The 26,855-nt window shown below is 43.9% G+C and overlaps 1 protein-coding gene across 1 annotated transcript in view; it reads left to right on the top strand.

Moving 5' to 3' along the window:
* The window catches only part of LOC138260273 (neuroglobin-1-like), a 100,973-nt gene extending 98,543 nt beyond the window's left edge, over positions 1-2,430 (top strand). The window contains exon 5 of the mRNA XM_069208605.1: positions 1,044-2,430. Coding sequence (XP_069064706.1) covers positions 1,044-1,148 — 105 coding nt within the window. The 3' untranslated portion in view covers positions 1,149-2,430. The remainder of the gene's footprint in view (positions 1-1,043) is intronic.
* The last annotated feature ends 24,425 nt before the right edge of the window (positions 2,431-26,855 follow it).

Genomic DNA, 26,855 nt, shown 5'->3' with positions numbered 1-26,855 from the left:
GCCCCCCACCACCACTCCCTGGTTTGACAGGGGGAACAACATAATAGTCTACACATGAAAATCTATACTCAGGAATGGTGAACAGCAAAAGGTGTAGAGTTACACCTAGTTGTAGTAGTAAATATTTTCATGAGTAAATATAGACGTGTATAATTATTTTTGCATATAGGGCCAAATTTACCTAGGAATTTATTCTCAAATTATGACAACAAAAAAGTTTCATCTTATTGTATAGTAGTCAACTTCCCATACATGTGGGTACTTCATGGAAATGTTACCCAAATACCGCAGCAGGGAATAATTACTATTTATAAGGAAGGGAGAGTCAAGATACTCGTAACCCTAGGTTGTCAATAAGATTTACTGAGAAATGTGTTCTGAAATTCTTGATGGACAGGTACATTTCAAAACATTTTGATGTACATGGACAGTATCAGTACAGTTTTGACACTTAATGATCATCTCAACCTTGCCTAAACATTCATTTAAAATATTATGCCTCTGCAGAAATGTTCATTGCATTTGGGATATGCTTCTATCTAAATTTTTGTACACCACTTTTCAATTACTGCTTATCAGTTCAATAATGTTACTATTATAACATGGTAGCTCATAGCTGTTTGGCATTCAAATAGATGAACCGTTTAAGTAAGAAAACATACACCATTATATGATAGTTTATTTCATAGTCAAGTAGAAAGTACTATAATCGGTAGACAAAAATACTTGGGTTAGTCATCTCTTTACATCCACTGATAGCATAAAGAATGTTTCTATACTCTCACCTGTTGGAAGCTCTGCCTCAATCACCCCAACCTTAGCCATGCTGCTGAATTACCCTTGGACTTGCGTCTTCCCTGAAAAGGGAGCATGATGGCAGGGGTACAGCTACGAGTCACAAGTGAAGGAGAACTTAAACATCTGTCTAATTGACAAATTATTCCACCAAGACAAATGCCACCAATGATTTTTTTTCTTTCTTGCCAATTTTAATTAGGGTTATTTGTCCAAGAACTGACATGTTTTCTTTGATTGTCTTGCAGCGTCTCTTTACCTACATATCAAATGTGATGCAGAGGGGATATCACGAGGAAGAGATGAGAAAAGCAGAAGAGAAGAATAGACATAGGAGCCAAAATGCGGTCTGAAAGACCAGACCTCAAATTACAAGTGGATGGATAAAATTGTAACTCAAGGGAAAGAGACAAACTTGGCCACAAACATGGCTGCATGTTAGACCCCAACACCACCAAACATCAGCCTACCGACGGCCAGTCCCACACAGTACTGACAGCTGCAGTCTTCTGAAATGTAATTAACTACATTGCCAGGAAAAAAATAAGTGAGGCCTAGAGTAGTAAACAGAAATACAACGGTTCTTGATAAACAAGTTGACATTGTTATGCAGTAAATGAACTAACAACCCAGAATAGTATTAGATTCACAGCAAATAAGTATTGGACAGAATGTTATATGATTGTGATCATGTTCAAATGCTGAGTGTTTAAAGCGAAGCAACTATGTTGATCCAAATTGCCCAAGGGAAGGTGCCCTCAAATGTTTGGAAAAAAAAACACAGAACGAGGCATTTTAGGCCTGAAATTTGGAATTGTCTAAAGCTTTTTCAAATGTAAAGTTCAAGCGTGCCTGTGAACTAAACAATAACTTCTCCAAGAAGTGACACAGTGAGGGAACGTTTAATCACCTACAGCCTACTTTTTAATACCAAAGTGCCGGAGCAGCAAATAACAAGTACACATGCCCACAGCTATTTGTTTAACATGGCCCCAGGTGTCTAAATATGCTCTCTTAAAACACACAAATGACTCAAACTGTCCTTGACTCTGTTCCACTTGTAGTAATTCAGCAATGCATAAGTACCCACAGTATTTTTAGTTTTGCGAGAAAGATTAGTAGTTTGTAATTTCTTTACTTAGCAAGAATAGCCCTTTTTCACTACTCAAACATGCTTAGTGATGAAAAATCTCTTTTTGGCCATATCACCTTGGTGCTGCTGAAAACATTGCTAAAACTAATCCGCACCACTTTCTGTTCTTCCCACCATCCACCTACCTGTATGTGTTGCTTTCTGATAAGGTGCCTACCTACCATCACATGCTCTTGGTACATCGACTCATTAGAGTTCCCTTAAGGCAGTATCACTGTGTACCTCACTGACTCTTGACAGCTATCCGTCGAACTCTCACCTCATCGGTGCCTCTTATCCACCTCCCCTCTTTGGTTTCATGCAGCTGTGATCCACAGAGCTTGTTTAGGCAGGAGGAAGAGGAGGTAAGAGACGTTTTGGGAAGAGGGTGAATCACCACACCAACTTAATAAAGTTTAAACATTTAATGCACTTAAATTAACAATGCTAATGTGACATAAATGATGCGCAAAACCAAATGATAGCAAAAAAAAAAAATACAACACAGGTTGTTCAAAGTGTCTGAAGAATCTGAATCTAATGAGAGCATTCAACATTAAACATTCCAAAAGAATAATACAGAATAACAACAGTATTATTTGAGAAACAGAAACAGAATAGATTAGTTGTGTAGTTTAATCAATCACAATCAATTAATAAACATTTATATTAATTGTTGGGTCAGACACCCTAGCTACCATTCTAATTCGAAAAGCATGTATTGGGCTGGGCTTTGTCACATGCAAAATAAAAATAAGACAAAAATTAATTTGGAAAAACATCTAACTATGGAGCTAACAAAAGCATGCTTTTGGATTTCTAAATGGAAAAACCTGCAAAAGCAAAATAAATGCACATTGGTTACACTGCTCCTAAATGAGACAGCAGCCAGCAGAACAGTCATCATCGGAACACAGGAGCAGCAACTCTTCAGTCAGCATGAGGAACATGAAGGCAGCAACAGTTCAGTGATGTTGGGCCTAAGGTACCTGAACTGTTAGAATTATGAGTAGTTAGACAAGAGCTGGATAACACAACTGAACAGAAGCTATACCGAATCCAAACTGACTTACAATCTCTAAAACCTTGCTATATTAAAGTCCCAAAAGTTACTAGGTAGGCTCCTATTGGACAAGACTATGAGGTGAGATTGTGACTGACCACTTAGACTTCGTCTGAGCTTCAGATTTATCTTTCTTCATTCCTTTTCCAAGATAAGGTCACGTTCACACTAGTCTTTTGGATGGCAGTTTCCGTGTAATGATTACATTATTAAAACAACACAGAACACAACATTTAGCTAACGTAGGTAAATTTCAGTAACTAAAGCTTATTGTGAAAACCTGCAATTTTTATCACAAGGAAGTACAGAATGAGCAGGACAGAGAAAGCAGTAGCTGTCCACTATGAGCCTAATAAACAATGTTTGAAAAAGCATTTCCGTAAAGTCAGCATAACATTTCAGCAGTGTGCTTCTGGAAAAATACTAAAACATAGGCCTTTTTATTAATGCTAATAAACAAAGAATAAAACATTTCTAATAATTTCAAACCATTAGTTTTGTAGTACATTAATATTAGTCATTTTATGCCAGTACATGTAGTTCTAATGAATCAAAACACATTTCACATTGAACTCGAGGTGGTTTACACCATGTCAACCACATTTAAACATACATGTTTTATTTTTCTAACAAACGTATTCTTTTTACGCCTCTAAAATACACTTTATGTGTTATAGTGTTGGGTTACTCATTTTTGTTAATAATGTTTGCTCTCTTCTCCTCTGGCGGTTATTTGTGCTGTAACAAAAGAACATACACTAATACTAATGAGACAATTCAAAATTTAGTTTGTTTAGTATATCTAGAGTTAAGCTTTCTCGGTTTTCTCCATGCTTCAATATTTCTCAAATCACAAAAGTATCTGCTTCTTATCTTTTCTATTTCTTCCCTCCTCTGTTTATTTTTCAGCCTTTTCATTTGTATGAATCTATACAGTTTGTAAAATTTGATTATGCAAATGAGACACACAACCACTATTTGTAATGGTTTCAGTATCATTCCCACAGCACCCTAACCAAGATTTCCCAACCAATTTCCCATTTCGGTAAAACATTTGCCTATATTTTCCTACACAGTTGTTTGTTTCAGGTCCTTTAAGTCAGAATTCAAATTTGTCAAATTTCTATTATGGCTCCTAATTTCTTTTCGGTTGTCTGGGATAAAAGTGCAAGAATGTTGCACCTTAAGCATCCAACAGACATCGCCCTCTTTTGCTAAAAGTATGCCTAACACAAGACAGTTTTGAAGAACCATTGAATGTACCACTGCCATTTCTGTAGCCATTAAAATCATTGCCCCAGAAAAATATGTCATCATTTTATCCACAATGGTTGACAGTTCTCTTATTTTCATGTAATTCAGAACATCTTCTACAGAAGAAATATTTGCTCCAAATATAGCCACAATTATTTCTGAATACCTTGCCCTTTTTGATCGTGGTCTCAGGTCCTCATGTGTATCATCTATGTTGCCAATCTGGTACATTTTAGAGAAAACCACTCCCAGGTAACAAGTCCCACACCATCCCCTAGGGAGACGATAATAGGCATTTCTTCCACAAATGTAATATACACCAGGAATTGCAGGATCTTGTCCATTTAGCATAGAGTCCCATGTATTCTTAAATGGAAATACACGTCTGCATTCACTCTTTCCCACAAACTTAGTATCAGTTCTGGATTGAGGCCTGCATATACAAAGCTTTCCTACATGTTGGTAATCTAAAGGAAGCTTCCCTTGTGTGTTAGTTACCCTATATGCATGATCGTTCTGGTGATTGCATTTTACTAAACCCTTCTCTATTTTCTCCTACATTGCTTTTCTTCTATTTTCAGTCTGATCCAGGAAACATTTCTCAATTGGTAAAAGTGTACATGTAAGATTATTCCTATGTGCATAGGCTGTGCCAAATGTCAGTGTAGGTTCAGAGAAACCTCCTGTAATGTCTATGTTTCTAGCTTCATCAATAGTACTCAAGTGTTGGTTAACTGGAAGAAAAGAAAAGAGTAGATCAAAATTTGAATAAAAATATAGTATGTATTCCTGATTGTAAAGCCTTGTTAATAGAAGACTACAACTAATCACAGAAGTTAATGGCAAGCTATGATATGTAATCCCTTCTTGCACTAAAGAAGGAATTTGTGTACACACGTAACATCCTCTCACATTCATAGTATCAACATATGTATACAGCAATCAATAAAAAAAAAGAATAAACATCTAAGTGTAAGTAACTCAACTTTATAAAACTAGTCTAACTCAGAAAGTGTAGTAGTAACTCAGAAAGTGTAGTAGTCTCTTGTGTTGGAATAGGTGCATAATTAGTGTCAGCTTTATCAGCAAGACTCATGCTTACAATCAACAACAAACTTAGCAACACAGATACAACTGCCAATCCAACACACTCATACTTGCACCCATTGTTTCTGTTGCAATTGGTAGTTATGGCCTATAAAGAATCAAAAAGTGGAAGAAAGAAAAATAGATTTAACTATGCAGCCACAATCAAAAATAATCTTCAGTTTTTTTTTGCGATTATATACATCAGCTTTCAGGCTCTTCAGAATTTGTCAAAATCAGTTTCGAATGTTTTTTAGTAGATCACAAACTGTTCATCACTAACTATTACTTCCAATGTATAATGTCTTTTGACAATGTGATTTCAAAATTCAGCTGAATTATGATTTGAAGTTCCAAAAAATGTAGAACTGGATTCTCACGGTCAAAACAAAAGGACACAAACTTGTGTTCCCACTCATCAGCTGCAAGGTACGCCCATTCAGTATCTGAATATTTTCGACTTCCAATTCTCTTTCTCTTTGATTTTCCACTTGCACTTCTTCACTCAGATCTGTTACTTCTGTTGTTTCTGCTTTCTCATGTATGCTTGACAACACGTCAGGAACCATTTCAGTTGCATGCAAAGTAGGTCACTTATCTCCTTTCACAGTTTTTCTAGCCAGTGATGGCACAACTGGACTTACAATTCTTCTTGGTTAAGCACAGATTTGACAAGCTCTACTTTGACTTGTTTCACCTACACCATCAGCCACTTCTGGAGGAGCAAAATCTGCATGACAACTCCACTTTTGGCTACCTTAGGAAACAAGATTTGCTTTATCGCTTTTCCCCAATCGCCTGCTTCTGAGAGAGTCTTCCTGCTCAGACTTGATTCTTCTGCTACATCCACTTCTGTTTCTGCTGATAGAAGAATATCAGAATTGTCCTTGATTACAGCTTTCAGAGGAGTACCTGGATTTTCACCAGTTTGCACTGTCTTTACTTATGCAGTTTCTTCTTCTGTCTTTTTCACTTTGTCAGTGCGCCTATTGGAGGGATTCTTAATTGGGGCGAGAGTATTGGCGCAGGTGTTGACCCATTGCCTGAAGTTGCGGGCAGCTGCATCAGTGTTGGTGGTGTCGATGGGTGGGTTCTGGGAGTGGGTCGCGATAAGTTGGTCTTCGGTGACCTTGTTCCAACTGCGGTGGGGGATCCGTTGTGGGTGGTGGTGTGTTGTGGGTTTCTTGAAGGAGAAGTGGAGGCAGCGGTGGTCTGTCCAGTGGAGTTCAGGGTGTGGCTTAATGAGATGTGATTGCTGGCGGAGAAAATAGGGTCGGGTGTGTGTCCTGCGGAGTGGGTTGGTGTCGTGACGAGCTGTTTGAGGCCGAGGTTGGAGAAGATGTCGAGCAGGGTGGTGGTGTTGTTGTCGTTGGTGTTCTCAAGGTGGAAGTTTAAGTCTCCGAGGAGTATGTAGTCAGTGGATGCCAGACCGTGCGTGCTGACGATGTTGGATAATGGAGTCTCTAAACTGCTGTTGTGGGCCGGGGGGCCTCTAGATGAGGGTTCCTTGAAGGGTGGTGTTTGGGTCAGTGTGGATTTGGAAGTGCAGGAGTTCGGAGGTGCTGAGGGTGTCTTTGTGTTGGTCGTGATCCTGAGGGTATTCTTATGGATAATGGCGATGCCTCCTCCTGGCTTGTTGGAGCGATCTCTGCGGGTGATCTTGTAGCCGTCCGGGATGGCTATGGTGATGTCAGGTGCTGAGGAGGGGTTTATCCAGGTTTCGGTCAGGAAGGTGACGTCTGGGGAGGCTGAGTCGAGTAGATTCCATAGCTCTACTGCGGGCTTGTGGACGGAGCGGGTGTTGAGGAGGATACATATGAGATGGTTGCGTCCTGCCTTGATGGGTGTGTCGTTAGCGTGGAGGCTGGTGAAGGTACAGTTCCGGCAGGAGAAGGGTCCGCGGGTGGTCTGCGGGGAGGCTTGAAGGCAGGCGGACGAGCACCCATTGTTGAGGGCGCGGAGGGTAGCGTCGTCATAGTGAAGACATGCGTGGCAGCGGTGGGGGGGGGCGGGAGCCAGGGGTTCTGGCGCTGGACGCGGTCATGGCGCGGATGGGCTTGCATTTGGCGCAGCGGTTGCCATTAAGCAGGGAGGTAGGGGGGAGGAGAGGACAGCTGGGAGGCGGGAGGAGAACGAAAAATGGTGGGAAAAAGGGGCAGAGATGGAAAAAGGTGGCGGGGCTGCGGGGGCAGCAGTGGCGGGGGAGAGAGAGAGGGGGGAAAGTGAAAGAGAGAGAGCGGAGTGAGAGAGAAACAAGGAAAAGGAGCACTAAGGGACAGCAGTGGAGCTAAGAGCAGAGCAAAGCAAAGCAAAAGGAGGAGAGAGGCAGAAGGTAGACTAGTAGAAGCAGAGCTCTCCCACTAGACACCAGGGATGAGGCGCAGGCAAAGGCCTGCGGGTGGAGAAGGGCATCGAACTCCTGACAGGGGTCAGGAGTTCAGCGGAGCCAGGATTAGACGGTGGAGCCAGGGAGACAGACACTGACCAGGTCTGTTACTGTACATAGTTGTATGTCCAGCAGATTTGACGTCTTACACATTAGCTACGTTTTCTAGAAACCATGGGAACATCCAAGTAGGTGTACATTGCTAACACCACATGTCCTCCTGTAACACAGTATTTATTGCACAAATTGACAGCTAAATATAAAGGCAGTACATACAGTTGTACTGTATGATATGGAGTATAGTTAATTAAACAGATGATAAAACTCTTCCATACATGTAGTGTGCTTAAAATGGCAGCCGCCTGACCTACTGTACTGGACATATGGAAGTAACCTAAGCCCGCCGCCGGAAGTCGTCATGGCGGTAGGCAGTCAAAACCGCGTTGGAAATTGCCATTTGAAGACAGTGCTGCCTTTGGTGGACTTGGGCCAATGGCAATGTCTGCTGGCTGTGACGGTCCTGTAGGTGGTGGCTGTGACCACCATCTTCTGCAGTATTGCTCACTTAACTCCTGACACTGCTGCCAGCAAAACCTCCACTACTTGAGCTGCTGTGTACTGCCTCTGGGAGCTATCATGCCGCATCCTGCAGGTGATAGGACCCCAGCCTTCACCCCTGAGGTGCTGGAAAAGCTAGTGGAGTAGTTTCTACCCCTGTATGAACAGCAATATGGTAAATCAGAGGAGCAGGTGAGACCAATGTGTGATGGGTGTGGTAAATGATGGTGTATCCGAAGCAGAGAAGGTATTGATGCATGCAGATGATAATCTGTAAATGAGTGTGAGTTGAGAGGATTAGAATGTTTACCTACTTGCTGTCACTGATGTGTACTGTCCACTAATATTGGTATGGTGCATGTGGACATGACTTTTTTCTTTTGTGACATCCATGGAGGTCATAGCCCAACAGAAGAAGGAAATTTGGCATGCCATCACCAAGCAAGTGCGGACCCTTGGGGTCCACAGCCGGCAGAGCACCCACCGTAGGAAGCAATGGGAGGACCTGGAAGACAGCAGAGGCCCAGCTGGGGATGTCCTCCCAATAAAGGTGGGGTGGCCGTCAGACCTTGGCTTCCCTAATGGCCCACATTTTGGCGATAGCCTACCCTGAAGTGGATGGGCATTTGAGGGCAGCATAGCTGCCACAAGGGGGTAAGTACTGAGAGAACCCATGTACTTGCCTCTGATAGTTTAGTGTATGATGTCTAAGTATTGCAGCTGTGATGATGTGGTTTGTGCTACAGGTATGGTGATTACTAGGAAGAGATGGTACTATATCTGCCAACATACAAACACAGATGTGCCCATTGTATTGTGCATGGGAACATGTTATCACCTTTGTCCACCAAATAGTATGACTGCATGTGGGGGTGCACGTGACTGAGTCAACTCTACTCAGCCATACATGTTTGTAACCTGCTCTGTCACCCTTCCCACCTAGTGTTCCCAAGTCCATTTACCCAAATGGTGAGTTGTATAGCTCTTTGGTCTCCGACCACTCCTATTCCACTGAATCTGCTCTATCTGCAACATTGGGTCTGACAGATGGGAACAGGGCCAAGTAATCGTCTGTCCTGAAACAGTGGGACGCTTCATGTGAGGCTGTCATCTAAATCAGGCTTTTGGAATGGCAAACTTGCTACACTCCCTATGAGGCCTGAGGAGGTGTCTCTTTGTCATGTCAGATTCATACATTGGGAAATATGAAGTTTAATAAGGGTGGGCATCCTACAATGTGGAACTCATGGTGACAATGAGACTGTGACATGTACAAAAACCTTTTATCCTGATGTATTTGATGTAGAGAAGATACGTGGCTAGGCTGCTGAACCCTTAGCCCATAGGTATTTTCCATGCTACATTGGCCAATACCATACCTATATGAGTGCAACATATGCTATTTGGTGCCTACATCATGTGTCAATTGATACTTCATGCCTGATTTGATATTGTAGTCTCTTTTTTCCCCCAGACTCCATACTGAAACAGAGCTGTCTCAAGAACCCACCTTTGGGACCTTTTCTTCACAGCCAGCCCCCTCTCCTTGCAGAAACATTTTAGCTCCCTCATTGAATAGATCTCCAGGTGCCAAAAGTTGACTTCCATTCTGCAAAAGGCTCACAGGTGTAACCAAAACCCAGAGTCCAAAAAGTCACAATACCTCCAGGAGGACAACAGATAACATGAGAGAAAAACAGTATTTGGTTGCTTAATGGTCTCCACTGGAAACAGTAGTGTACACTCAATCATTGTATGTCAAGTACAAACACAAGTCCAGTCCTCACTGCTGATCACCAATGCTAGAAATAGGGTCTCTTGTTGGAAGTCAGTTTGCCCTCTGTCCAAGCAGGGACCCTCACTCTAGTCAGGACAATGGAGAAATGCACTTAGATAACTCCTGCTTACCCCTTTGGTAGCTTGGCACAAGCGGTCAGGCTTATCTCAGAAGCAATGTGTAAAGTATTTGTACCAACACACACAGTAATACAGTGAAAATACTTCAAAATGGACACCACACCAGTTTAGAAAAATAGGCAATATTTATCTACATCAAACAAGACCAAAACAACAAAACTTCTACCACCACTCTAGCCCAGATGGCTCATCAGGATATGCAGGCTACACCCCAGCTCCCTTTGTGTCACTGTCTAAAGGTGAGTAACATACAGCCCACCTGTCAGTATGACCCAGACAGGGAACCCACAAACAAGCAGTGTCACCGAGTGGTTAAAGCAAGAAAATACCTACTTTCTAAAAGTGGCATTTTCACACTAACAGTCTAAAAACAAACTTCACTAAAATATATTTTTCAATTGTGAGTTCAGAGACAACAAACTCCACATTTGTATCTGCTCTCAAAGGGAGACTGCACTTTAATAATATTTAAAGGAAGCCACAATGTTAACCTATGAGAGTGGTAGGTAGGCCTTGCACAGTGAAAACCAAATTTAGCAGTATTTCACTGTTAGGACATGTAAAACACACCAGTACATGTCTCACCTTTAACAAGCACTGCACCCTGCCCACAGGGCTACCTAGGGCCTACCTTAGGTGTGCCTTACATGTATAAAAAGGGAAGGTTTGGGCCTAGCAAGTAGGTACACTTGCCAAGTCGAACTGGCAGCTTAAAAAGGCCTGGAGTGCGAGGGGAATGCCACAAGAGAGACAGGATCCATGTCTTTATCGGAATCCTCTTCCAGTGGACACTCCCTGGTGCAGGCAGACCATCTGGGATCACCCCAGCACAATTTCTGTTTACCACTCCCCTTACTATCACAGCCCTTCCTGTAGCTCCCCACCCAGTTGGCCGTGTCCACTCACCCAAGAGTGTGGGTGTCTCCTATGCCACAGACACCTCTGCCCCTGCCAGCCCTGCTGCTCTCAGTGAGGAGGCTATTGACCTCCTGAGGTCCCTCTCTGTGGGTCAGTCCACCATTGTTAATGCCATCCAGGGGCTGGCAACTCAAGTCCCACAGAGTAATGAGTTCCTGGAGGGCATTCAGTGTGCACTGGCTGGCCTACAGAGATCCTTTCGGGCTCTGGCCTCCACACTGATGGCAGCCAGTCACCCTTTGTCTTCTGTCCCCTCTCCACCTTCCTCTTCCCAATCTCAGCCCCTCTTCCCCAACTCAGACAAAGCACACAGACAATCAAGCATCCACGTCAACATCCAAGGTTAGCTCAAACAAACACAAGCACCACAAGACACACCACCAGCATGCACACAATCAACATACACCTGCACACACATCAACAGTCACTACCTGCCCTGACACCCCCACTGCCCCCAGCATCACAGACACAACACCTGACACACCTGTAGACACCACACCAACATTAACAGATCCAGGCACTATCCTTATCTTACCCCAGCCAGCACCACTGCAGACCCTCAGACATCCAACCCAATCACCAGACCGTAGACATCACAACCACTGACATTCCTACATGCAGCACATCCACCATACCTGCAGTCACCACCCCAACAGTCACCCACTCATCTCAGCATCCCACAGTACCCCCACCCCCCTCAGTCCTGTACACATAAATACCCTCACTCCCCCACCCAACAGACAGCCACCACCCACAAGCATACCTCCCACATACACGCACCTACAACAACCACACTAACATGCCAGACAACCACTCCCTCACACTCCACTCCCAAACACCCTTCTGATGACTGTCCTCATGTATCTAAAAGTGTTCCTTTCATGTTTTGACCTTTTCCCTACTCCTCTCCCCCCCAGTGAGACCACTAAATGCTCAGTTTCCCTCCCCAGGACGGTCCATTCCATGTTCAAGGCCTCTCTTACCCTCCCTGCACGTAGTTATGCCCCTCCCTCGCCAAGAAGTTTACCCCTCCCAAGAGAACCCAACCCTTACCTAAACCTAGTCCTAACCCCCCACCAGCCCAATCCCAAAGGACCCCCCTCCCAGGCCTAAACCCAAACTCCCCTACACCTCTCCCAATCCCTGAGGTGCCTGCCTGCCCCCTTGATGCCCCTACCTGTGGAGGTTACATGACAGTCAGGAATCACGTTCAGGGCACCAAGATGTGCATAAAGTGCATGTTGCACAATTTCTATTTGGACTGGCCTATGGCCTTGAACATTTTAATATTTATTCTTATTTATAACAGATTATTAGAGCAACCAGTTATTGGTTTCGGCGTTACATATGTGTCCTGGATTTCTTTTCTTAGGGCATATCTGACAATGGCTGACATTGTTTGTGTGTGACTATTTGTATGTAAGTGGTGTTTGTGCTACCTGTTTTGTCTGGGCAGCATGTGAGGTTGTGTGAAGTGCATTTGTCACCCAGTGATGGGTGTGTGTTGTGTGGTGGCCATGTGTACGTTGGGGACATGTTGTTGTCATGGTATTGAGTGGTGTTTGTGTTGGCATGGGTGTTGCAGTGTTGTGTGGCTTTGTGTGTTTGACTGTGGGCGTGTGTAGTGAATAGTATGTCAGATAGGTTGAGATGTGTGTTTGCTGGGTATGTCGAATGCTGCGTTGTATGGTTGTGTGATAGTGGGTGTTTGTTGCCTGTTGGTGGTATGTTGTGGTGTATATGTGCTTTATCAATAGATAGTGTCTATTGAGGGTGCTTACCAATGCATTGATGGTGTTGCTGTTGTGGTGTTGTGTTGTTTGGTGGTGGTGGTGTGTGTTGTGTGTGACTGTGCCAGGGCTCTGTTTGTGGGAGTAGTTTGTGTTTTTGATGTGTATGTGATTGCCGTAGTATGTGTACTGTGTATGTGCAGGCGTGTATGTGGCTGTCTGTGAGTGTGCGTGTCAGTGTCAAGTTATGTGTGTGTCGCCCTCGCTACCAGTTCCCAATTGGTATGTTGTGTGTGCATATGTACTTTGACAATTTACAACAGTGACAAGCAAGTGTGTGTCCTCATGGTTGCTGTTGTCATCTTCGGCATTAATTCCGGTGTCTCTGGATGAGCAGAAGCAGCAGGAAGACATGTTTTGGTTCCACAGCGGCTCTGGATGAGTATGGCTTCCTGAAGTTGTGTCTCATTTTATACGGTTGGCTTCCGCCTGAGTTTTCGTGGTGGTGCAAACGTGGCGGAAACCTTGGCAGTGTGCAACCTTGTTACCTATCTGGCGGAAACATGGTCTCTGTCGACCTGCAGGTGGCTACCGCCGTCTGTGGCGGATGGACCGCACTGGCGGTGCTTTGGCTTTGTTCTGTAGGGAATACCGCTATGGCCATAATATGGCAGCCTTTTCTGCTAGCCTGTTGGCGGTGCGACTGCCAACATGGCAGTCCTGGGACCGCCAAACTCGCAATGAGGCCCTGAGTCTTGGTCCTGGTAAGCAAGATCTTGACCGAGTGAGGGACCAGTACAATTAAAGGATGTCCCATCAGAATGCTCTTACTTTGGGCAAGGCTCACACCAACCGCTGCCTTACCTGCTTAAGGCAGCCTGGTAAAGCAGCAGCAACAGGAACCAATGGAGTTGAAAAATCTGCTACAGGACGATTTGGGCTGCCATGTACCTGTGTCAGGACAGAAAAAGCACAGCAATCACGTCCATGACAAAACAATGAAAATAGTTTTGTGTAGTCAGGCATTCCCATAGCTGGTGCTCTGCACAGACTCTCTCTCAACTCAGTCAAAGCTTTCATACAAGCTTCACCTAGGGGCACAGGATCAGTAATATCTTTGTGGGTCAAACTCTGAATAGGTTTGGAAATAACAGAAAAATTAGGAATCCATTGGCGACAGTAGCTCATCATTCCCAAAAACATTCTGTCATCTCTTTGAGTCCCACGTACCTTAACTCTTTCTGACAATAGACACTTTGGTCCATATTTATACCTTTTTTTGCACCGCATTTATGTCGTTTTTTGATGCAAATGTGTCGCAAACTTACAAAATAGAATTATATTCTGTAAGTTTGCGTCACTTTTGCGTAAAAAAATGGCACAAATGCGGCGCAAAAAAAGTATAAATATGGGCCTTTATGTGAATTTTCACCCAAATGATTCAATAAGGCAACAGTATCTTGTGTCTTTGAAACATCCAGTAAGTCATCAATGTATCTAATGAATATAGATTGGAAAGGTATTTCCAATGACTCTGAATTATTTTTCAACACTTGATTAAATATTGATGGGGATTCTAAAATCCTTCTGGAATTCTACACCAGGAATACACATGATTGCAGAATTTGAAACAAAATATAAACTGACTATCCTCATGTAGAGGGCACTGAGAAAAATACTTGTGGCAAGTCCACTACTGTGAACCATTCTGCGTCACATGGAATTTGGAACAAAACCACTGCTGGATTTGGTGCCACTGGACAACATTTAACCACTATGCCATTAATTTTCCTCAAATCCTGAACAATGCGAAATTTCCCACTAGGTTTTCGCAAACCCATATCAGGTGAGTTATATGGGCTGCTAAGCACTTCTTTCAAAACTCCTTGCTCAACAAAATCTGCAATTACAGGAGTAACTCCTTCAATTACATCTGGTGCCATGTGATACAGGGGAGTTTTAGGAAAAACTGCATTAGGTTTAACTGGGACTTTGACTGGTTCTATTCTTTAATTAGACCAATATCTTTTCCAGAAAGATCCCAAACTTTAAGAATTACTGTATCTTGTAAATCAGTTGGCAGGTCCAGGACTGTAAATGCAGGAAAAATAGTAATCAATGGGAATTCCTAATTAATCAGATCGCAGTCAATTGGTATGGATGATTCCTCATCATCACTATTTGTTTGAATGGCAATCCCATCATTTGTGCAAGTAATTGAACATCTTTATTTGTACAATAATCTCTTCCCAGAAGGCATACTGGACTTGAGTCACATACTACAAATTTGTGCATGCCTTCAAAAGTACCAATTTTAACAGGAATCGGTTCAGAAATTGGATTTGTCAGGTGTTGATTCGCTAATCCTACAACCTGTATTGTTCTCCCAGAAAATGGCACACTCAGAACTTCTACAAGTCTGACAGTAGAGCGTGTAGCTCCTGTGTCAACCAAGAATGGAACTTCATGGCCCACGACTGTTCCATATACATAGGGACCATTCTGATCCACCTCTAATGCAGCTACTAGCACACATTCTTCTTCATCCAAACTGTCACTCACAATTTCATCACTCAATTCATCCTCACTAGGTAATGAGAAATGTGTAATCAGTGGTTGATTGTTTTGGTTTAACCTTTGACCCATGTTCTGCTGAAGAACCACTAGTTGTTGCTGTACCATTGGAGCTTGAGGTATTTGCCTCTGCTGCTGCTTTGGTATCATTTTCATCTGCTGTTACATTTGTTGTTGTGGTACCTGAAAGCAGGGCACCAGCTGCTGGGGTATTTGCATTTGTGAAATCTGCATTTGATTATTCATATTCTGGACATTTACATTAGGATTTCGATTTCTCAGTCCTCTCAAATTTGGAAAAAGATTATCTTCATTCATCTGCACAACACCTTCCTGCACCATCAAAGGACATCCCCGCTTCCAGTGTCCAAGACTCCTGCAAGCGTGACAAAGCAGCATCTTCATTGTCTGCATATCACCTTAATTAACATTAGTATTCAAATCAACACGTTTTCTGTTTCCACCACCACTGTGCCCTTTTCCTCTCGCCTGTCCTTGTCCCAGAACCACTTGCATGTTTTCATGTTGTTGTAGAATTCCTTGCATCCCGATTGTGCTTGGCTGCTCTAATCTGCATCACCATCACCTTTTCTTTCAGTCTTTACTGATTCATGTCAATTATGTCACTGCAATATTTACCAAACTGCAATACTTCATCAACTGATTTTGCTTGCCAGCAAATCAAATGACTCTTATGCATGTGACAGTTTCAGGTCCTAACCCTTGAACAAAACTGAACACGAAATGAATTATAACTTTGGGTTGATTTGTCTCTGCACTATTATAGTGCTTAAATGCCTGCAACAACCTGTCATAATATGCATGTATTGCCTCCTTTGCTTCCTGAGCTGTCCTATCAATTCTCTGCCAATCAATATCTTTAGGGGAAATTCTCACTTTCAACAATGCAATCACTTTGTAATAGCTTTTCATTACTTCAGCAGCTGGTGCACCTGTAACTGTATCTCGTGGAGGCTCTCTTGTTGGCCAGCCAACACTGCTTTTGCATTCAATCCATAAATCAGATGGGACCACTATTTCTAGAAGAGTATTTAAATCCTCCTACAAACATTTTTCGAGTTTCACAAACCTAACTGTCTGCTGGTACCATTCCACTGGTTTCTCTCTCAATCTTGGGTAATCATTTGTGAATGACAAAATATCGCTCCTGCTCCAAGGGACATGAACATAATTCCCTCCAGGAATTTCTCTCTTTCGTAATATCTTTCCTGGACTATCAGTCTGCTGAGTGTCAGTAGAATTTGAAGTCGCAGACTCTCTTTTCTTTACCCATATGCCTTCCCATTTATGTGATGCTCCCTATATTTGACTACTTTGGATTAATTCTCTAATGTGAATTTTATTACAGGTGATCTGATGTTTTTGATGTTTGTTTAATCTAATTCTAATGTGTAACTCATCTTTAATAGTTTAGATTTCTCAATATAAATTTCTGATGTGCCAATCCTGCTTTATTTGTGACACCTTTACACATGAAACATAACCCATCTTCATTATGAGTCAATTCTATTTAATTCAAGTGTTCCCTCAATTATTTTCATTGAATTCTAATTTTAATCTTGCTAGATTCAGTGTCCTTTCCACTTCTGCAACTGTTTTCATTGCTGATGCTCCCCCTCACTCTCTCAAACCATTCTCTTAACTGCTGACCGGTCAAGCCTTGTAAAGAAACATTGAGCACACACTGGATTATTACATAGCGGACCCATCACTCTTTCAGGTGACATTAGCACTGAAATTGAATTTGGATTTAGTGTCTCCAAATTTTGTGAAATCCTAGAATACGTTAAATCTATAAGAGGACCTGTTTTGACAAATGTCTGATTTATTGGAGACATAACTCCTACAGTAGCACTGAGTTTATTAATTTCTGCATTAAAAAGATTCTGCATATTTTCCTCATTATTTCTCTGGGCATACAGTTGAACAACTGGACCAATTGTGAGAGAAACGGTTAATGCTTCAGGATTTGGAAGAGTATTCTGATTTTTCGAGTAGATCATTCCTGAACTCTGACCTGTAAATACTGAGGAAGTCGACTTACTGGAGAATACCTTGGCATTGTCTGAGCTTGGCTAACAACTTGCACAGGAGTTACTGAATTAGGTGCAGACTCTACCTGAATCATTAGTTTCTGACTAATCTGTGGTGCCACTGGTTCTGTAAGACTCAGTGCAGAACTAACAACAGGAACTGTAGAATATATTACAGGCAAGCTACAGTTTGAATCACATGAGTCTGAGTTACTGTAAAAGCAGGAACATTAGTTGCAACTAGTACTTGACTGTTACCACAACTGGAGGTGCACTTGGACTAGTACTAGCACCTTGACTTTCCTCTTCCGCTGCATATGGAGTAGGACGATTTCTCAATAATTGTGTTATAAATTCATCATCATCAGAATCACTGTTGTAAGTCAGTGATATTTTAGCTTCAACTGCCCTCGACTCAGTTACTTCAGAACAATTTTTCTTTGGTCTGAGGCTGTCCCCTCTTTCTTGTGAAATTGCAGGAAACATTCCAATATCTTGTAAGATTTCTGTTTTCCAAACTTTCTGTCCACTATCCAATTTAGCTTCTAACAAATGTTTCTCAGTTTTTCAGATTCTTCTTTCAAATTTTAATTTCTCTTGTTGTCTGGCTACTAACTCCCAAAGAGCTAATACTTCGAATTGTGCTGGTCTCGGAGGGAGCTTTAATTCATAAAGTACTCTTTTCAAATTTTCTAAATTTTTGAATTCTCATTTTAAATCTTCCATGAGCAGGAAACGCTAAGCTCCCTTCCTTCCCCGGTGTTTTGCACCACTGTTTTAACAAAATAAATGCTGATGGACCTTTCTCTTCGATTACTATGTATGCAGGTGTACCTTCTTGTGGGGCATTTTCTCCTATTCTAACTGGAATGAAAGCATCTCCTCTTATCGCACTCTTTAACGCTTTTAAAAAGTTAAATTTTTCCCTTCAATAGAGCCTGTTAGAAATAGGGTCTTTGGTTGGCAGTCAGATTACCTCCTGTCCAAGCAAGTACCCTCACTCTAGTCAGGGTAAAAGAGAATCACCCTCAGCTAACCACCTCTCACCCCCTTGGTAGCTTGGCACGAGCAGGTAGGCTTAACTTCAGAGTGCTAGGTGTAAAGTATTAGTACCAACACACAAAGTAACTTAATAAAAACATTACAAAATGACACAACACAGGTTTCGAAAAACAGGAAATATTTATCTAAACAAAACAAGACAAAAACAACAAAAATCCACCATACACAAGGCAAGTTATTAATTAAAAAGCAAAAAGAGTTTTCACGTTCTTTTAAACACAACGCTAATGCTGTTAGCGTGAAAATGTACCTGGGTCACGTCAAAATAACCCACACGGGTGAGTATGCGTCAAAAAAGGTAAGTGGTGCGTCGATTTCTCACCCGCAAGGGAGGTCGTGCGTCGTTTCTCCTTCTCAGGTCTGATCGGTGTGCGTCGTCGTTTTTCCACGCCCAGCGATGTTGCGTCATTGCAGCCTCCATCAGCGATGCCGAGCGTCGTTTCTCCAGCTGCGTACATCGATTTCCCAGCCGCGCTGCAAGCGCTGTGCCGATTTCAACCATGGAGCTGGCGGCGTGTCGTTTCTTTACCGCTCTCAGAGGTTGCCTCGGAAATTTCCCAGCACGACGATCTGTGCGTGGATCTCCAACCTTGGTCCACCAGCTTCACCTACCAAGGAACCAGGAACTGAATAGGGCACCACTTGGCAGGGCAGGAGTCTCAGCAGAGGCTCCAGGTGCTGGCAGAGAGAAGTCTTTGCTGTCCCTGAGACGTCAGCAACAGGAGGCAAGCTCAATTTCAAGTCCTTGGAGAGTTCTTCACAAGAAAGAAGGCACACAAAGTTTATTCTTTGTCCTCTTGCACAGGCAGAAGCAGCAACTGCAGGATAGCTCCACAAAGCACAGTCACAGGCAGGGCAGCTCTTCTTCCTCAGCTCTTCTCCAGGCAGAGCTTCCTCTTGGTTTCCAGGAGTGATCTAAAGTCTGTGGTTTTGGGTGCCCTTCTTATGCCCATTTTGCACTTCGAAGTAGGCTTACTTCAAAGAAAAGTCTCTCTTGTTTGTGAAATCCTGCTTTGCCCAGGCCAGGCCCCAGACACTCACCAGGGGATTGGAGACTGCATTGCGTGAGGGCAGGCACAGCCCTTTCAGGTGTGACCACTCCTCCACTCCCTCCTAGCGCAGATGGCTCATCAGGATATGCAGGCTACACCCTAGCTCCCTTTGTGTCACTGTCTAGAGAGAGGTGCAAACAACCCAACTGTCTAACTGACCCAGACAAGGAATCCACAAACAGGCAGAGTCACAGAATGGTTTAAGCAAGAAAGTGCTCACTTTCTAAAAGTGGAATTTTCAAAATCACAACTTTACTAAAAGATGTATTTTTACATTGTGAGCTCAGGGACCCCAAACTCCACATGTCTATCTGCTCCCAAAGGGAATCTACACTTTAATCATATTTAAAGGCAGCTGCCATGTTAACCTATGAGAGGGATAGGCCTTGCAACAGTGAAAACTGAATTTAGCAGTATTTCACTGTTAGGACATAAAAAAACACATTAGTATATGCCCTACCTTCAACATACACGGCACCCTGCCCATGGGGCTGCCTAGGGCCTTCCTTAGGGGTGCCTTACATGTAAGAACAGGGAAGGTTTAGGCCTGGCAAGTGGGTATACTTGCCAAGTCAATTTGGCCGTTTAAAACTGCACACACTGCAGTGGCAGGTCTGAGCCATGTTTACAGAGCTACTATTGTGGGTGACACAACCAGTGCTGCAGGCCCACTAGTAGCATTTGATGTACAGGCCCTGGGCACCTCTAGTGCACTGTACTAGGGACTTACCAGTAAATCAAATATGCCAAGCATGGAGATCCAATCAATAATAGAAATTACACAGAGAGCATATGCGCTTTAGCTCTGGTTAGCAGTGGTAAAGTGCTCAGAGTTCTAAAGCCAACAAAAACAGTACAGAAAAAACAGGAGGAAGGAGGCAAAAATATTGGGGATGACCCTGCAAAAAGGACCAATTCCAACAGGGTCTAGACTACAAATTAATTTCAAAATAGGAAGCATTTCAACCCCAAAATCCTTTTCGCTTGATACTTTTAACCAATAGCTGTTTATGGTTGTTCACCAATTCATTCATTGCTCGTCTTTCACCAACCAACCAATCCCAGCGTGGACACAGTGACGTCACACTCACTCGCAGCTGACAAAGCCTCCTGGCTCGCCCTTCAAACCTGACTCACACAGAAAACTAACTGCAAGATATTGAGAGCACTAAAAGAATCAACAAAAGCCAACTTGTCTTCTCACTACAGATAGGGTTCAATCACTTTGGAAGCTTTATGGAAGTTTCAACTGTGGCCTTTCACTCTAACAGCTACTCATTCGGCTTTGGCTTTCTCTCACACGCAAGTAAAATTTGACCTGCAAATTTCCCTCTTGACTAATACCAGTTCCTAAATGTGCACTCAGGAACTACTTAGTACCCGTCAAACTATCACACCCTTAACACGCACACTAGGAATACAACTACAATGAGTGCAGACAAGTAAACAACAACCACCAAACAAGTGTCTCAAGCACAATACTCTGGAGTCTTAGACCACACAGGATACATTATAACAACAACCATGTGGGCAGTTTTTGAGCACAAAGCACCACACTCACTTGAATTTCGACAACTTCACTACTCTCAACCTTTGGCGTAGGAAAACTCCCTACTCAACTGCACTGGAGTACGCAAACTCCCTACTTCTCTCATACATCACAATTCACCTGCGATTTGCCAAAGCATTGCAAGTGCAAACCCTACTCAGAACTCAAAAGAACACTGAGAACATACAAATCTCATCTAAACAAGCATTGGCAAAACAAAGTAATCAAAAAAATCTGAAGTTTAAACAAGCATTGGCAAAAACAAATCTCCCAAAACCAGGATGATCCTCGCCTATTGAAACAAAACCATCCTCTGATACCACAATCTGGGGTGTCTGACCTCCTAATATTAGGCTAAGGTGACAGGCAATAGGGTAGTGACATCTACTACCCTCAGAGATCGACTCAAATCTTTTGACTCAGACAGGAGTAAATGAGAACATCCAATTAAACAATGGGAACCAATACCAGTAAAACAATCAAAATATACGAGTCAGAAATGTATACACACCATGACCTATATGGTCATGAATCACCACACCAATTTAATAAAGTTTAAACATTTATTGCCCTTAAATTAACAATGCTCAGGTCACGTAAATGATGCACAAAACCAAATGATAGCAGTAAAGAAACAACACAGGTTGTCCATAATGTCTGAAAAATCTCAATCTAATGAGAGCATTCAACATTAAACACTCCAAAAGTATAATATAGAATAACAACTTTGAATTATTTGATAAACACAATAGATTAGTTGCGCAGTTGAATCAATAACAATCAATTAATAAATATTTAAATTAATTGTTGTACCTGACACCCTAGCTCACATTTTAATTCGAAAAGCATGTGTTCGGCTGGGCTTTGTTACATGCAAAATAAAAATAAGACACAAATGAATTTGGAAAAAACATCTAACTATGGCGCTAACGAAAATATGCGGTTGGATTTCTAAAAGGAAAAAATCTGAGAGGAAAGGAAATCTGCAAAGGAAAAGTAAATGCACATTGGTTACACTGCTCACAAATGAGACAGCAGCCAGCAGAGCTGTCATCAGCGGAACACATGAGCAGCAGGTTTTCAGTCAGTATCAGGAACATGAAGGGGCAACAGTTCAGTAATGTTGAGCCTAAGGTATGTGAACTGTTAGACAAGAGCTGAATAACAGAACTGAACAGAAGCTACACAGAATATAAACTGATAACTAATTTTAAACTGACTTACATCACCTAAAACTTTGCTATATTAAAGTCCCAAAAGTTACTAGCTAGGCGTCTATTGAACAAGACTATGAGGTGAAATTGTGACTGACAACTTAGACTTAGGCCCTCATTATGAACATGGCGGTAAATACCGTCGGCCTCTGAGGCGACAGTGAACAGAAGACCGCCAGTGGCGGTGAACAGAAACCTGCCATATAATGATGCCAAAAACTAAAACTGCCAAAAATACTGCTACCTCCAGCCACCGCCAGGGCCCTTGTCGGCTGAAAGGCTGCACACCCCACCCCGCCACCGCCAAACAGACAAATCCCCCGCCCTCCAAATAATGATGCACAAATCACTGCGGCGGTTAGTGGATGTCGAATGGCCATTGGCGGAACAGACCACCACAGCTTGCAATGGGACCCAACAGCAAGAAATGCACACATTGTCAAGTTTGAAACCCACACACCTGACACACATCCACAGCACTATAAAACACTCACAGACACACCCCACAATTGCCAATAGGACAATTGAGACTGACAACACAACAAGCAGACACTGAATGCAACATCACACAAGTCACACACCCAACCACACAACAGCACCTCACCAATATCCACACAACACCCCACCCACAACACACACCATGGCACCCCCTAAGGACCCACGCTTCACAGATACTGAGCTAAGAACAATGGTGGACCAAATACTCAAGTTCGAGCCACAAATCTTCAAGCACAGGTCCAGCACACACCCATTGCCAGGAAGATGGAGTTATGGCAGACAATAGTGAACACGGTCAACACAGTGGGAAACCATCCACGCACAAGGGACGACATCTGCAAGAGATGGAATGACCTGAGCATGAAGGTGAGGTCCATGGCATCCAGGCACAACATCGCCGTACAGAAGTCTGGGTGAGGACCCCCACCTACACCCCTCCGACTACACCGACTGGGAGGAGAAGGTACTGGCTATCCTGCACTCTGAGGGCCTCACTGGAGGAATGGACGTGGGTAAGTCATCTACAATTACCCCATATCCACCACACCTGTAATGTATGCACCACCACACCCCTCCAACTACCACCAGGACCACTACTCCACCCAGGCCACAATCACTTCATCTACTCACCCTGCATGCCCACACACCCACCAACAGGCCCACATCCCTCCCCCTGTGCACAGCCACCCACCCATGCAAGGAATCACAATGGCACTACACCACCCACAAGGCACCTCCACATCCCATGGAAAATTCAATGGCAACCCCACTATAGGTCCCTGCATGGCCCAACAGGGGACGCAACTGCACAAAATAGGGCAGAGCTGTGCATCCTCATCCGATTTAGGAAATGTAACATACATGTCCATTCCCCCCCAAAGGCACCACCATCCATGCCACTCTGATGGAAAGGCCAAGGAGTGCCAGGGCCCCACATGGAGACAGAGGTACCACTCAGGACACTGGAGAGGGAAGTGTGGACAGTCCTTGACTGTCAGCCTCCAGCAGCCCCACCCAGGATACCACTGACAACCTACCACCCAGCCACCAACATCAGCTCTGGCCAAACGACCCCACACCAGTGGATCCAGGTCACAGACTGGTGGAACACAAGTACAGAGGCCAGAGTCTCCACCTACTAACAGGCAGGATGACGATGGCCCCAGTACAAGTGGTACTGCCAGACCTGCGCAGGGGACACAGGCACAGGGGGCTAGGCCTAGTGGGAGGGTATCAGTGGCCCAGGGGGGAGGCCAAAGGATGGATGCTGCAGCTCAGGAGGTGATCACTGATGTCCTGGGAGCATACCACCATACCCAGGACTGGATGGGCCAGAACCTGGCCACCCTGGAACAGAGTCAAAGGTTGCAGATAGCCCAATATCAAGAGACCATGGAGCAGTGGAAACAACTAAATGCTACCATGGCCACCATAGCAGGGGTGCTGCAGCACTGCCACCTAGCCCAGCTTGAGACACCCACAAACCAGGAAGCCCCTACTACTGACCAGGACATCAACCAGCCATCTATATCAGCAGCAGCAACTCCACTGGTGGCACTGGCAAAGGACACACAGGAGACGAGCACCCTTACCCCTGCAGCCTAGCACCAGGCCCTCAAACAGTCCCTCAGACCCAAATATGGCACAGGAACAAGACCATGGCCCCTGCCAAGAAGTGACTCTGACATGGACTGTCTCCCAAGTGTGCCACTATGCCACCATCCTCACCTGCCAATTGTAACATAAAAACTTGCAAGGGACAGATGGACCTATAACCACTACCACCAATTGCTGAGGCCCTGTACCTAGTATGGACATCCACTATTAGCCCACTCCCTATCTATGTAAAGCGCACCAATGCATTAAAGACACCAAATAAAACACATGTACACCAAATCGTATGTCCCCTGTCATATTGTTGAATCAATTGTAAATGTGAATAGATTGTCAAGTCAACTCCATAATCAGACCTTTATTGCAGGAATGGCACCCCACGCACAACATTTTGTGGAGTCAACAGAAATGTACACCATGTTTGTCTCAATGGCACATGCCACCTCTTTATTCAGATAACACTGTCAATGACTACAGAACCCACATCCCAATAGTGAACAAGTCAGACAGTTCTTATGCATTGCAGACATCATCAGTGAACAGTACTTCATAGTCACTGAAAGTATAGTTGGGGCAGCTGGGTCCTGGAGTGGACATCTTCCCCCTCTTCATCCTCACCATCACTCTTATCCCCTCTCACATGACGCAGGTTTGGATATACAGCACCCTCCTCCTCCATTAGTGGGATAGCATTCCTCACAGTCACGTTGTGCAGCATGCATCAGGCCACCACTATTCTACATATCTTCTCAGGACCATAGCACAGGGAATCCCCAGAGAGATGGAGGCAACGGAATCTAGCCTTCAGGAGACCTGTGGTGCGCTCTATCACCCTCCTAGTACGTCCATGGGCCTCAGTATAATTCCTCTCTGCATCTGTCCTAGGATTTCTCACAGGTGTCAGGAGCCAAGGCATGCTCGGGTAGCCAGAATCACCTGGAAAAGTGTTTTGAAACAGGACTGTAACAGAATGCCATTACTTGCAGACAGCCTGGCTGTCAGCTATGTACAGAACCAGTGTCATACACACTCACCTATGAGCTATCCTCTGTCCCCTTGTAGTTGATCCATCATGTGTGGTACACTGCTGTTCCTCAGGACAAACTAATCATGGACTGATCCTGGAAACATGGCATTCACATGTGTAATGTACTGGTCTGCAGTACACACCAATTGTATGTTCATTGAGTGGAAGTTTTTCCTGTACCTGTACATTTACTCTGAGGGGGGGGGAGGTTTGTGAGCTATGTGGGTGCCATCTATGGCACCTGTCACATGGGGTATGCTAGCAAAGGCATAAAATTCAGACTTGATGGCAGGGAGATCAGCCCTTTGAGGAAACTACACATATGTCTGCAGGTATAGTACAAAAGCATCCAGGAATTTGGACAGGATGATGCTAAACATTGGCTGTGAGAACCCTGCACCCATGCCCACTGTCACCTGAAATGAGCCATTGGCCAGAAAATGGAATAAGGAGAGCACTTACACTTCAGTAGGGATGGCATGAAGATTCCGATTTGCAGGTCTCAGTACTGGATCCAGTAATGCACATAGCTCATGGATTGTAGCACGATTGAGTCTGTATTTGATAATGATGTGACGTTCCACCATGGTCTCCAAATCAACAAGAGGTATGTACACAGAGGGGGCCCTCCCTCGCCACATGGGTCTGTACCTACGGGTAGTGGAGAACACATGTGAGGGACACATATACATATGCACAGCATGTTGTGTATGAATAACTGCTGTACAATATGTAGGTTACACACAAGTGATGTATGATGTACAACTGTAGCGACATGTATGAGGTGTAACGTCTGGACTGTTATGGGGTGAAAAGAGTCATGTGTGCATGCGACTGAGGAATGGGGTCCATAGGGCCTGCATGGGGCCCATGACAATTAAATATCTGTGTTGTGCTAGCAAAATGGCAGCCCCCTGCCATCCAGATATGTAGCAGTGGAAGTGACCTCATTCCGCTGGCGGTTGTTGTATTGGCGTAAGGCGGTGTTCACCGCCGTGGACCCATTCATTGGTTAACATGGTTGTCAAAGGGGTATTTGGGCCTATCATGATCACCGCCGGCTGTGAAGATGCACACTGCCGCGGAGCATACACCATGTCGTCACCCCAGGTGCACTTGACTCCTGGATCTCGTGCATCGAACTACTCCACTGAGTGTGCTGCTGTGTGCTGACTCTGGTTACTCAAATGCCACAAGTCACAGGGGAAAGGGCCCCGGCCTTCACCACGAAGAAGCTGGTGGATGGTGTAATACCCCTGTATGCCAAGTTATATGGGCGACCAGAGGTGCAGGTGAGTAGGCGGTTCACGTGCATGGATGTGTGCGGTGGTGGCGGATGACTGTATGCATGTGTATGTACCTGCAGAGGTGT

This window comes from Pleurodeles waltl, chromosome 9 (assembly GCF_031143425.1).
Source record: "Pleurodeles waltl isolate 20211129_DDA chromosome 9, aPleWal1.hap1.20221129, whole genome shotgun sequence".
Lineage (NCBI taxonomy): Eukaryota > Metazoa > Chordata > Amphibia > Caudata > Salamandridae > Pleurodeles > Pleurodeles waltl.
Note: the sequence above shows the minus strand (reverse complement) of the source record. Positions and strands in the feature narration are given on the sequence as shown.